Source organism: Sorex fumeus, unplaced genomic scaffold (genome assembly GCF_029834395.1).
Source record: "Sorex fumeus unplaced genomic scaffold, SorFum_2.1 ptg000044l, whole genome shotgun sequence".
NCBI classification, from domain to species: Eukaryota; Metazoa; Chordata; class Mammalia; order Eulipotyphla; family Soricidae; genus Sorex; species Sorex fumeus.
The window spans coordinates 49,217,591-49,231,320 of NW_026606101.1; the positions used below are offsets into that span (position 1 = coordinate 49,217,591).

The 13,730-nt window shown below is 43.7% G+C and overlaps 1 protein-coding gene across 2 annotated transcripts in view; it reads right to left on the reverse strand.

Moving 5' to 3' along the window:
• The window catches only part of MCF2L2 (MCF.2 cell line derived transforming sequence-like 2), a 256,628-nt gene that overhangs the window by 125,317 nt on the left and 117,581 nt on the right, over window positions 1-13,730 (reverse strand). For both annotated transcript variants that reach the window (XM_056121975.1, XM_056121974.1), the window contains exons 8-10: window positions 5,490-5,614; window positions 4,481-4,595; window positions 3,916-4,035 (exon numbers count right to left, since the gene is read on the reverse strand). In XM_056121975.1, the coding sequence (XP_055977950.1) occupies window positions 3,916-4,035; window positions 4,481-4,595; window positions 5,490-5,614 (360 nt within the window). The remainder of the gene's footprint in view (window positions 1-3,915; window positions 4,036-4,480; window positions 4,596-5,489; window positions 5,615-13,730) is intronic.

The following is a 13,730-nucleotide window of genomic DNA, read 5'->3' on the forward strand; positions in this document are numbered from 1 at the left end:
ACTTTATTGAACCAATGGAAAGACTAACCAAAACTTCATAAGAACAAGCAATGACTCTTTGAAATCTGAACAAAGCCTTATTCTGATTATGCTAAATAGATTCCTCCGCCCCTCTCAGAGAGCCCGGTAAGCTACCGAGAGTATCTTGCCCGCACGGCAGAGCCTGGCAAGCTACCCGTGATGTATTTGATATGCCAAACACAGTAACAACAAAGTCTCCAATGGAGACGTTGCTAGGCCCGCTCGAACAATGGGAGGACAGTGACAGTGACAGTGACAGATCTATTTGGTTCTACAAAAGGCAGAGGAAGAGGTCTATGTATGTTTTTAAGAGTTTAGAAAGGCATCGGATGGGTAAAATCAACATTCTGGGACGTTGCGGCTCATCTGCAGTGGATGGTTCCAGTTGGTTCAGGAACCTTGCATGTGACAGATGAGTCATAGTTTCACAGCAGTCCTGGGGCATGTCTATAGAACTTGCTCAGTAGTCAGCAGTCCTTAGTCAGTAGACGCATCCTGTAGTCTTTAAGGCATGTGCCAAGGATTGTCAGGTGAAGGAGGATGGCAGCAGAGAGAAAATGGACAAAGTCATGTGGATCCATCCCCACTATTTAAAATATTTAAATATTTAATTTGAAAATTTAAAAATTTAATTTAATTTAAAAAATTAAAATATTTAAAATACCCCCTAGCCTCCCCATTTCAATGAGCATAAAATCCCGTCCTTTCTATGACCACATTCCCCCTTCCCACCTCACAATGTTCCTGCCACATTCCTTGAATTCACAAACCCATTTCCACCATTTCCACCTCAGGACCTTTGTACTTACAGCATCTCTACCTTGTTTGCTATCCCAAGTCTTTGCAGAGTCCTACAGATTATTGACTGAAGGCCTCTTCTCAAGGGAGGTTTCCTGACCATCCTAGTTGAAGTAGCCCCTTTGGACAGTGTCTACTATATCCTACTATTCTCTTCATATTATGTGTCTCTGTAGGATTCCTTTTTCCCAATCCATCTCTCCCCAGGAGAAAGTAAATAGATCAGGGAGAGCAGAAGTCCGGTTTTCCACCATATCTGAGGAACCTAAGTTAAGGGATGAATGAATTCCTAACTGAGTAGTACCTGTCTGTGTATATATACCCTCATGATCAAATAAGGGTACAAAAGAACTGACTATGAGAATATATTTTTTCATAATATATTAATGTATCTACATGAAAAATACATAATATCTCCATAAGTAACTAGGTATCTGGGAAAGGGGTGTGGTATGACACATATGGGAATTTTCATACAGAATCTGAGGGATATAGTCATCTGACCCACGGAATTCAGCGTTTTTGTTGTTTGATAAATAAATGTTTCTGCTGACTTGTGTTCCTTCAGCAGGAAAGTGGTTTACCTGTCAAAAGATCTTCCAAAGAGAAAAACCACTGGGGAGGGAAGGCAGGAGTTTCTGAGTGGGTGTGAGTGCACAAGGTGGTACTGAGGAGCTGCTGCATCATACATGTGTTCATACATGCGTTCTTATATGTTCATACACCTCCAGCTCTGAATCCACAATCTCGACCTCTGACAACTTGTCTTTGACAACAATCAAGTGCCTGCCAGTCACCTGGGATCCATCTAAAATGTGGCTTCCAAGTGAAGAAACCTGGCCAGCGGGCTCCACAATTCCTGGAGAATTCTCTGGGCCCCATACCGAGCTGATATCACCGGGAGGTCCCAGATGGGGTAGGTGCTGTCTCCCCACCTTCTCCAGATGGAATCCTGGTGACCGTGAGCTTCTACAAGCATGACTCCAGTATGCAGGCACCAGGACTATTCTTCCGAACCGCATGGGGACACCCATAGGGACACTGGGCCAGGCAGTTCCTCCCTGGCTCCCAGTCAGCCCCTGATCCCAGAAGTCACACCCTCAACCCGCCCCCAGTGACATCTTGCAGCACACAGCAGCAAACAAACCTGGCCGGTGGGCTCCACAACTCCCGGAGAATTCTCCAGGCCCCATACCAAGCCAATATCACTGGGAGGTCCCAGATGGGGTAGGTGCCGTCTCCCCGCCTTCTCCAGATGGAATTCTGGCAACCATGAGCTTCTACAAGCATGACTCTGGTATGCGAGCACCAGGACTATTCTTCTGAACCGCATGGGGACTTTTCCTGATGTGAAAGTGAGCAATGGAAAGTAAATGATCTAGTGTCTGTCCCTCGAAGGCAGGCTTGAATGGTGGTGGGAAAATTTGAGCACAATATAATGCCCAACCAAAATGCATCTGGACTGTGCATTTAACTATGGTACTATGCTGCCCTGGGAGGGGAAGGGTGTTTGTTCCTCCATTTGCCCCCGGCCCCCCTGTGGCAGCAGCATGGTGGCCTCCATCTTTTAGAGCCTAATGGACAGTCAGATATGAGACTGCATTGAAGAGGCGGTGCCTCGTGGGATGGGAGAGTGGATCCAGCCTGCTCCCCGCCCTGACAAGGCCCCAGGTTGCCACCCACAAACACCTCCTCCAGCTTCTGAACGACCATGATCTCAGAGGCACACAAACCAATCTCAGAACCCAGGGGCTTTTAGCAGTAATCCCTCTAGGTTTATTACTAAAATATCAGAAATCCAAAATTGCATGGCCACTATTTCGGCCACACGACATCATATACTCTTCATAATCAGCAATAGAAAAAAAATTATCTAATGATGTCTTTTTGGCAGGTCTGAATGTTGGAGAAAATTCCAAATAATAATGTTGGGTCTTTTGTCATAATGTTGAATGTGATCAATGGGGGGGGGGGGAGAGAGAGAGAGAGAGAGAGAGAGAGAGAGAGAGAGAGAGAGAGAAGTGGAAATCTGCCACATAGGTGGGGGGTGGGGTGGGAGAGGGGGTATGCTGGGGTTCTTGGCGGTGGAAAATGTGCACTGGTGAAGGGACGGGTGTTTGATCATCGTATGACCGACCGAGACTTAAACTGAAAGGCTTTGTGATTGTTCTCATGGTGATTCAATAAATAAAACTTTAATTAATTAATTAATTAAAATAAAATGCGGCTTCCCTTCCCAGGGACAGGGCTAAGCATCTATTGCCAATGTCGTCCACTCAGGCCCCCAGTGGGAGAAGCCAGCCACTCTCCGGTGCTGCAAGATTTCCCAGTTGGAAACATGCTTCTAGAGCAGCTGGTAAAGGAAGTGGCAGCCATGCAGGAGTGCGTCTCCAAGAGACAAAAATACAGAGAATCTAACTAAAGGTTAGGAGGAAGGAACTTCTCTGCAAAGAGATAACTCTCTATTCTTAGTAACTCAGATTTGTAAGGACTTGAACTAGAATCAGTCCCTCCTGCTGAACTGGGTGCAGTGCGGGGAGCCAGTTTCCAGAGGAAACTGTGGGAATACAGTTTTGGTATTTTGGTAAATGATGAGAAAACAACAAAGTGAAAAGTTTTCTAGCAATATTGCGGAACTGTGAGACAGGGGCTCCTTGAGGCATCTGAGAGTCATGAGTGTTAGGGTGCACGCAGAAGAAAAGGAGAAAGCAAGAGAACGAGGGTGGAACCGACTCTTCCCTGCCTGGCTGGTGAGTGCAGGCACTCGGGTTTCCCCTTCCAAAGTTCCATCCAGCTTGCAAAAATCCCCACACTTCCAGGCCAGCTCCAGGCTGGTGAGTGAGAGCCCTGCCCCCACTTCCACCCGTGCTTCCCAGGCTTGGCCAAGCTGCTGCTGCTGCTGCAGCTTGTTGATGCCCAAGATCACCATGGGAACCCTGGGTGCCAGTGGAGTGATGGAAAGGGCTGAAACCACGGCATTCCTGTGCCTTACAGCAGGTTGGCCAGCATGATCCATGTCACCGTCTGCAGCAATTTCCTTCCCAGTCTATTAAAAAATGAGAAAACAAAACGGAAAACAAAAGACAACCAACCAACCTGGCCTTTCCCCTCCAGGGTTCTGTGTTCTTTCAGAAGCTGTTGCACACGCATCACACTGTCCCCAATGTCTGTAAACTCGGCCTGTTCTGTTAACAAATTGTTCAGGACAAGCTTCACCTGTAAGACACGTTAGAACCATCCGGAAATCAGCCAAAGGAGCACCTAACTGGACGGAGAAGTTTTACTATTAGCTAACAAAACTAAAAAATCAAAAGAAGATGCACGATTTATATTTATCTATGCGTACACCTTTTTACACAAGCTGTTAAATAAAGCCAGAATGATGGGCTGGGGGAGGGTGGTACTGATACATAGAAATGAACTATTAAAGCCATATACAACCGAGTAGCAAAAGGAAATAGAAGCTGTCACACACACATATGACAGGAAAGTGGAATTCTAGAGAACACTGATGCTCCCTAAACATGTGAGCCTCTACAGGGCTATCCATGAGGAAACAGAGATAAACAGAAAGGGAGGGACAATGGGAAAGAAGGAAAGCAGCCAGAGCTCACTAAAATATATGTAATTTTTAAAGTTCTATTTAATAAGAAAATAACACCTCACAAAAATTGTGCTCAAAGTGCTGTAGTTGTAGGCATTGGTTTAGCTTCAGGTGATGCTCGAACCAAAACTGACTAAAGGCTTTGTCGGTCTCATCCAACTGTACTAACAACCTGTGGAGAAAGGAGAGAGTGACATCATGGTTGGCATTGGTCTGCACAAAAAACAGCATAGGTAGGTAACATCTGTTTCCAAAGCTATTAATTGTGATCATCTTATTTGAAAAGTCTGTCATCTATGACTTTTTCAGGATTCAGCTAGTTAGCACATTTCTGGTTTTCACATCCTCAATACTAACAGAAACTTCAGTTCCATACAGATACTTCTAAACATACTCCAGGAAACCTTGCTTTTGCTCTTTTGCTTTCTGCCTGAGTTGGTAGGTAACATCTCCCTGAGTCCAGATAATTTGTTCTTTATTTTCTTTTGAGAGTGGGGATTGGGTTTGGAGGCTCTGCGCTGGGCCATGCTCAAGGAACCACTGGGGACTGAACCAGGAATGACCACATGCAAAGCAAGAGCCTTAACACCTGTACTATTTCTTTGGTCCAAAAAGTTATTTGGAAATGAAGCTCAATAAATGTGCTTATCCTCCTTGAAATCAGAGTGACAGCATTCCGAAAGGGAAAGGAAGGACAGTCTCCTGAAAAGTTCTCTGTAAGTTGATGCCAGATGGTCTTTCTTTGTGGTCTCAAATGTCTTTTTAAATATTTTTCTCGCTTTCTCTCCCTCTTTATTCTTTTCTCTCTTGCCCTCTTTCTTTTTGAATCACAAGGAAGGGATTTCTGGCAGTGCTAGGAGGACCACAGATGGTGCCGAGATTCTAACCCGGTCAGCCACATGCAAGGCAGTTGTTTTAACCTCTATACTGTCTTTCTTATACTATATTATTTTTTCTTCACCTTACCAAGATACAAAAGCTATATTAACCTATCATTGGTTGTTTCAGATAATTTCAGTTGACATATTTGCTTCAGAAAAAGTAGGTTACACCCTCTTCCACTTACCTTTCCATGGTAGCTACATTCTCCAGTTCACTGGGGTTGAGTTTGCTGATGGGATTTTTGGTGGCTGGTTCTTGAATACATGACAGCAATGTGGCCCCTTGCTTTCCAAGTACCTTCAGTTCACCCTACAGAAATGAAAACACAGGATTTGAAGAGGAATGAATAAGGTAAAGTTTGGTTAGGAAGCTAAAGGTTATAGAAGTCAAGCTGCTTTTGAAATTTGGTAGTCTTACTAGGTAATGGATACCAGAAGATTCAAAATACACAAGTCTATATATTCAAAAGAGCCACCTTTGGTCCCACTCCAACCGCTCTTCCATTCTAAAATCAGTAAGTTATCTTCTGCATCTATCTCAAGATGTTGTAATAAATGAAAAGCAAAACTGATTAATAAAAAGTGATTTTTACCCTCCATATTCACCAGAAATAAGAAAATGTCAGATATTGAGTGTTCAATGCTGGTGAATTCACTGTCCTAATGCAGTTAGTTGGCCATGAAAAAACTTAATCTCAAAAAAATAACATAAAAAGCCTACATCTCATTCGTAATTACTGGCTTTCCTCCCATCACCCACCGAGTGTGTGGTCTTCTCAGTTATGGAAGTCTGAGAGAACATGGTATCGACTTCAGTTGACAGGGAAAGAATTATACTTTGAAGGCAAGTCTTTTCTGCTCTTCTAGAGGGTTATTAGGGTTTTGGGGGGAGAGGGGGAATACTAGGCTCTCTCCTTCCAATCCGGCAGCTCTGCCCTCCCCTCGTCCCATGCAGGCCATCCATCAGTGCCTGAGAGTTAGCTAACTATGAGGCAAGCCAGAGAGCAGAGAGAATTTTGCTCCTGGCAACTTGGTTCCCAGCCTCAGGGCACGGTTCTGGTGTGTCCTGTGCTTTAGAATAGCCAAACCTATCATCTCTGTGCACAGGAACATGAAAACTTTACCTCTAATATTCACACACCACTCTGTTCCTCACTGTTCACCTAGAAAACCCAGGACACGCTTTTATAAGACACTTTCCACTATTCACCTCTTCAAAGACTTTCATCGTCCACACCCAGACCCAAATTTATTCTCCAGTCTGGAAGGTGACAGATTTCACCTCTCTAAACCAGGTCCTCATAATTGCTTGGACCCTTGCTATGGCTCTTTCCACTCCGGGCTAAGTCCCAAGTTGGCCACTTGATTGGTATTTTTTCCTGGGAATTGGACCTATTCCTTTTATTCCATTCTCAGGAATCAGTCCTCACTTCTTTTTTCATTGATGATTGGCAAGCTACCAAGAGTATCTCGCCCGCATGGCAAAGCCTGGCAAGCTCCCCGTGACGTATTCGATATGCCAAACACAGTAACAAGTGTCACAATGAAGACGTTACTGGGCCCGCTCAAGCAAAATCGATGAACAATGGGAGGACAGTGACAGTGATCATTAAATATTTGTTGGTTGGATGAATTAAGAATAATGTAAAATAAATAAGATTTCAGATACATAAAAGCAAATAAGATATGATGGGGTAAGTATATATATATATATATATATATATATATATATATATATTGATAAAAGCTCTTAGCTATTCCCAATATAAAAGGTAAATATTGGCTTTACTCAGATTCTTACTGCCCCTAGGTATCCAATATTCCAGAAGATTATGGTGTTAATGTGAAGCGGAGTTGAAGGAAGAGGAGCCAAAAAAAAGATCTATTCCTAGGACAGAAGGAGTCGTGTGGAAGTAACAACTTGGAAGACAGAGACAGTGTGAGCAAAGTGTTTGAAAGAGGGAAGGAGTGGTTCAGTAAGTAGCATGTATACTATGTAATCCCTTTACACAGTTAGACACGAACAGGAAAAATTATGGCCTGGTTACTGTCAGGTAACGTGACTGAATAGTCAGTTCCAGTAGTTACCAAACTCAGCACAGCCACAGGGAAATGTTTGAGCATTATAATACTTGGAAAGTCGAAAGGACAAAATGCCAAATGGAGTTTTCCCTTGTCTACAATTACAATTAAATACCTGTACAGAACAGGCACTGATCAATCAGCAAAGATGTCATGCATAATGCAGGAACCTATCTCAAGCCAATTGTGGTCCAGGTGTTATCCTTTGGTTGCCAGAATCACAAGGAAGTCTCATAGGTCTTAGAAAAGGGGCTTGGAAATGAAATGGAGGAACTGGAAAAATGTAAAATTTGAACAACTGAAAAGCTTAGTGGAGGCCAGAACGATAGTACAGTACTTAAGGAGTTTGCCTTGCATGTGGCTGACCTCGGTTCAATCCATGCCAGGTCCCCCGAATTTGCCAGGAGTAATCCCTGAGCACAGGGTCGGGAGTAAGCCCTGAGCACAACTGGATGTGACTCAAAACCAGAAAGCAAAAAGAAAAGCTGAGTGTGAATTCATCATTATGGAAACAAATTAATTGGTTCCAGAGAAGGCTTCATTAACAGGACAAAGGGAACAGGATCAAAAGAATTTAATTTTCTGGTAAGAGCCATTTACTATGACAATGCTAAACATGAATGACTATTCATTCAAGATATATCTATCCATAGCTATTATTATGAATAGGCACTGTGATCAGCTGTGTCGTGGGCATGTGGTGAAGAAGACGCAAGAAGTGAAAAGATTAACCAGGGTCTAAACCATATATGGATGATAAATGGTTCTTGAAGACCTAACACACAATTCTATATTCCCATCAGCATGTTCTTCCCATTTTCATCCACACTTGCTCTTGTACTTCCTTCTGATTATTGCCATTCTAGTGGGTATAAACATTATGGTTTTGATTTGCATTTTCCTAATGATTAATGATATTACATGTGTCTTCATGTGTTCCATAGCCACTTATGAATGTTCTCTGGAAATGCATCTTCCAAATATATTCCCCATTTTTCTTTAAAATTTAAAAATTTTATTGTATTTTTATAAAGTTGTTCACAATAATCTGTTACAATTAATATTCCAACACCAATCCCACCACCATTACACCTACCCACCACCATATTTCGAATGTTTCCACCCCAAGCCCCAAGCCCTGCCTCCAAAGCAGGACCTAAATAATATATTTTGCATTGCCTGTTATCAGTAATTCACTAAAAATGATCCCAAAAAAGTTCCTTAGAGGAAAGTATGTGAAGATTGCTGCATTTCACCCTGAAGCCATTAAGCCCTTGTATAAGAATGAGATATCATGCAGACGCAAGTGCAGCCGAGGACGCCAGGAATTCTAAAAGTTTAAACATATTGTTATACAGCTGACGTTAATTTAATTTTTTTTAACTGGATGGTGATTTGAGGGTCCAGAGACCTCTCTATGGCATATTGCTCTGTATTGCTATCTTTGAGAATTTATTTCTAGGTCTCTGTATTATAGCTGTTAATGAGCTTTGTATGGCGTCAGAGGCAGTTCCTGTGCATGACTAACAGACTACCGGAAACACATGGGGGAGGTCGCCCATTCCCGACTCTGGGTGAGCCTGGAGATTTCAGTCACAAGACCTGCAGACCTGGGTTCTTCAGCAGATTCGCTCATGGGTTAGGTTCATCTGGGCCTGTGGAGATCAGCTGGGAAAATGGAGAGGATTGAGTTCTGGAGGTTTTTGGCTGCTGGGGCTGTGTTGAGGGCAGGGAGGGGAATTCACCTGCCCCCCACTTTGGTTGCCCTGGATGAGACAGTCTGGCACAGGGTCTGGAGGCATCTCTATGGCATATCATTTGTGCTCTCTTCTGAGAGCTTTCTTACTGAGTCTCTGGATCGTGGCCATTAATGGGATTATATGGTGCCAGAAGCAGTTCCTGAGCATGACTGCTAGGCTACCGGAAACAGTGAGAGGTGGGGGGTAGTTGCCCTTTCCCGACTCCCTGCGAGCCTGGAGATTTTAGTCACAAGTCCCGCATACCTGTAATTTCCCCATTTCTAAATTGATTGGCTTGTCTTTTTATGGTTGAGTTGTAGGCATTGTTTATGTATTCTGGATACTAGATACTCATTAGACATATGATTTGCAAATACTTTTTTCCCATTTTGCAGGCTATCTTTTCACTGCCTTGGTAGTGTATTCTGAAGCATATCTTCTTAATTATGATGATGTCCAATTTATTTATTTTCTCTTTGGGTGCTTGTGCCTTGGTGTCATGTGTAAGAAACCATTGCCTAAGTAGGAACATGAAGGCTCATATCTATGTTTTCTTTTATGATTTTTGTTTTAAACTTATACTTAGTTCTTTGATAATTTTGTGGGTTGTTTGAGGGTTTGGGAGGGGTAGAATGCATCCAGTGATGCTCAGGGGCTACTTTTGGCACTCACTCCTAGAGGTGCTCAGGGACCACGTGATGATGAGGGTTGAATCTAAGCCTCCTGCATGTAAAGCATGCATATTCTGAGTTATCTCTCTAGCCCTCTTTGATCAATGTTTTTGTTTGTTTTGTTCTGAGCTCAGGGATTGGTCTTGAAAGGCTCAGGAAAGCTGGGGATCAAACACTGGTCAATTGCATGCAAGGCAAGTTCCCTACCCGCTATACTATCTCTTCAGTCCCCCACCCACTTTGATCGATTCTAAGTTTTTCGTTTTTGTTTTGGGGCCACACCTGGCAGTACTCAGGGCTTACTTCTAGCATTGTACTCAGGAATCACTCCTGGTGGGGGTCGGGGCACCATTATGGGGTGCCGAGGATTTAACCTGGGTAGGCTGCTATATTACCTCTCTGGCCTCTGAGTTAAATTTTATATATGGTATGAGGCAATTATCCAGTTTTCTTTCCTTCCATGTAAATAGCCAGTTGCCCCATGGTCTAAGGTTATTAGGCCATATTAAGTCCTATAGGAAAAAACATCTTTAATCAATTTGGGTATTTTATTTTTGCTGCCAGCACTCAGGCTAGAGAAGCATTCCGGAAGCATCTGCAGCCAGTTCACAGGAATTTCAGGGAGTTTCCTCTCTTTGTGCAGTCTGGGTCTTGGTGTCAGTAGGGGGAGTACTGCCATGTTGCTTGTAAACCAAGTGATGACCTACAGCCTGTCCAAGTTCTCCTTCCTCAGGAAATGGAAGCTCTCCTTGGAGAAACACCCAATATCAAGAGGAGCTTGGGGACAATTACACACAGTGATCTCAAAGTAGCCTGAAAGTGCCCCAACTCTCCATCCATGTGCTTAAAGTACCCGGATCACAGATATATGAATCACAAGTATATGAACCACAGGTATAGGGATCAGAGAGATAGTACCATGGGTAAGGCACTTGCCTTGCATACAGCCTTTCTGGACTTCCCTGACCTGGATTAGATCCCTGGCACCATATATGGTCCTTATACCCACCAGGAGTGATCCCTGCACACAAAACCAGGAGTAAGCCCCGAGCACAGCTGGGTATGGTACCCTCACTCCATGCCCAACAAAATGCACTCACAGGAACAAGATGAGTGTGCTGTGGTGCCTGCTTAGGAGAGCAGATGGGGTGCCAGGGATCAAATGTGGGTTAGCCCTATGCAAGGTCACAATGTATCCCCTGGGAACCCTCCTTTATATTTTTAAGGAGGAAAGAAAGTTGGGGGGCAGGGATAAATCATCTAGATGACCTGATTGCTCATTTTAAATGCTCTTAAATAGTATGTAACCAATCAGATAGCAGAAACAGCTTAGGATGAGGATGGGTTTTCTATATATGTATGTATGTATGTATATAAACACAGGTAGCTACCGCAAGTCAGGTAAGTAAAGGATGTACATAAAGACCGTGAGAAGACCATGCAGAGCAGCAGACCACAGAGTGTGACCCCCCCAAAACAAAAATAAACAAACAAAAGCAATAGTACAATGAGTAGGGTACCTGTTTTGCACATAGCCAACATGGGTTCAATCCTTAACACCCCATATGGTTCTCAGGACCCTATCAAGGGTATAGAATCAGAAGTAATCCCTTAGCACTGCCAGGTGTGGCATCTCTAGCCACCCCCAAAAGAAGGAGGCCCCAGCCCACTGCCTTTCTTGGTAATCCTACAGATTCAGTGGCTGGGTCCTCCTTGCTCTCCAGACCACATGAACCATTCTCACTGGCCATACTGTCAAAGGAAGGCACCTGCTCTGAACCTTTCCACACCCCTCTGGGAATGAGGCAGAGACTACCTGAATGTGAGCCTGGGTCCCACACACAGCTCCCTCCTGCCACAGCACAACACCAGCATTGCACGGGATGCTAATGATTCCTCTGCAGGCTCCTGTGGTCTGTAACCTCTCACCACTACTCTCTTCTGGAATACTTCATAGGCTCACAATAGCCCAGGCCTTCTGCGCCATGACATCTCTTCCAGGAGTATGGGAGGTCTCTTCAATATATTGGGTAAAGAAAAAGGCTATTTCGGTGCAGTATTTAAATAAATAATATGAAAATATTTTTATATAGCTTGTTTTATTTATAATTACTGGATCACAGGAACTGGTTCTCCCAGCTCCTGGGATTTCCTAAGCGTTAAGTAATAAAGGTACCTTATTATGTGAATGAGGGGACTTTTGGAAGCACCTAAGTAAGAGGGGCTAGTTTTCAGGAGAACCAAACCTGTGATTACAGTTTTGGAACTTCCAGTTCTTCTTGGTGGGGGGGGGGGGAGGGGGGAAACTGAGGGCCTAAAGACTGGTTTCAACCACCAAAAACCAGTGAGTCAATGAATTATGACTATCTTAAAGAAGCCTCCAGAAAACCCCTAAAGTAAGGGTTTGGAAGAGCTTCCTGGAGACTGGTCCTCTAGGAGGCCAAGCAAGTGCTTCACCCATGAGCCAACTCCGAGGCTCTGATGCTCCTTTGCTTGGACTCTGCTCTCTGACTGTAGATTCTATTCTCTATAAGTGATCAGTGATCTGGTGAGAAAATGGGTTTCTAAGTAATGTAAGCTGCTCTTCAAAAATGTATTGAGCCTGAAGAGAGGGCAGAGAAACCCTGGTTTGTAACCAAATGTTCAAAAGCACAGGTAACACGCTAGGCTTGTGCCTGCCATCTCAAGTGAAGGGTCTTAGGAGACCACTCCTAAACAGCAGAGTCAGATCTTTCACTGAGCTGGATTCTTAGGTACATGCTGGTGTCTGGGCATTGGTGTTTGATGTGGGGTGGCTTCCGCACATACTCTGGGACAGGGTCCTGTAAGTCAATCACCAGAAATATTTCCCAAACACTTGTAGGTGTTCACAGTTCCATAACTTGATAACCCAGAGTAATCTTTTTGTTTCAATTTTTATTAATGAAACACCACAAGGTACAGTTGTAGATTTAAAAAAATGTTTGTGTTTGGGTTTCAGTTATACAATGATCGAGTACCCATCCCTCCACCAGGGCCCATTCTCCACCACCAATGATCCCAGTATCCCTTCCCCCACTCCCACCCCCAACGCACCCCTCCTCTGTGGCAGGGCATTCCCTTTTGTTCTCTCTCTCCTTTTGGGTGCTGTGGTGTGCAGAAGAGGAATTGAGTGGCAATCATGTTCCGTCTATAGTCTACTTTCAGCATGCATCTCCCATCCTGGGAGGATCCTCCCAACACCCTTTACTTGGTGTTCCCTTCTCTATCTGAGCTGCCTTTTCCCCTATCATGTGCACCTGGACTTCAAGCCATGGAGCGAAACTCCTGATACTTATCTCAACTATTCTTAAGTGTTAGTCTCCTATTATGTTACTTTATATTTCACAGATGAACGCAATCTTTCTATGTCTGCCCCTCTCTTTCTGACTCATTTCACTTAGCATGATACTTTCCATGTAGAACCACTTGTATGTAAATTTCATGATTTCATCTTTTCTAACAGCTGCATAGTATTCCATTGTGTAGATGTACCAAAGTTTCTTTAACCAGTCATCTGTTCTCAGGCACTCAGGTTTTTCCCAGATTCTGGCTATTGTAAACAGTGCTGCAATGAACAAACAAGTGCAGATGTCACTTCGACTATACTTTTTTTTAATCTCTGGGATATATTCCCAGGAGTGGTATTGCTGGGTCAAATGGGAGCTCAATTTCTAATTTTTTGAGAAGCGTCCATACTGTTTTCCAGAAAGGCTGAACTAGTCTGTATTCCCACCAGCAGTGTAGGAGGGTCCCTTTCTCCCCACATCCGCACCAACACTGGTTGCTTTTGTTCTTTTAGATGTGTGCCAGTCTCTGTGGTGTGAGGGTATCTCATAGTTGTTTTGATCTGCATCTCCCTGATGATTTGTATTTCTTCCTTGAGAAAGTTTCTATTCATTTCATCACCCCATTT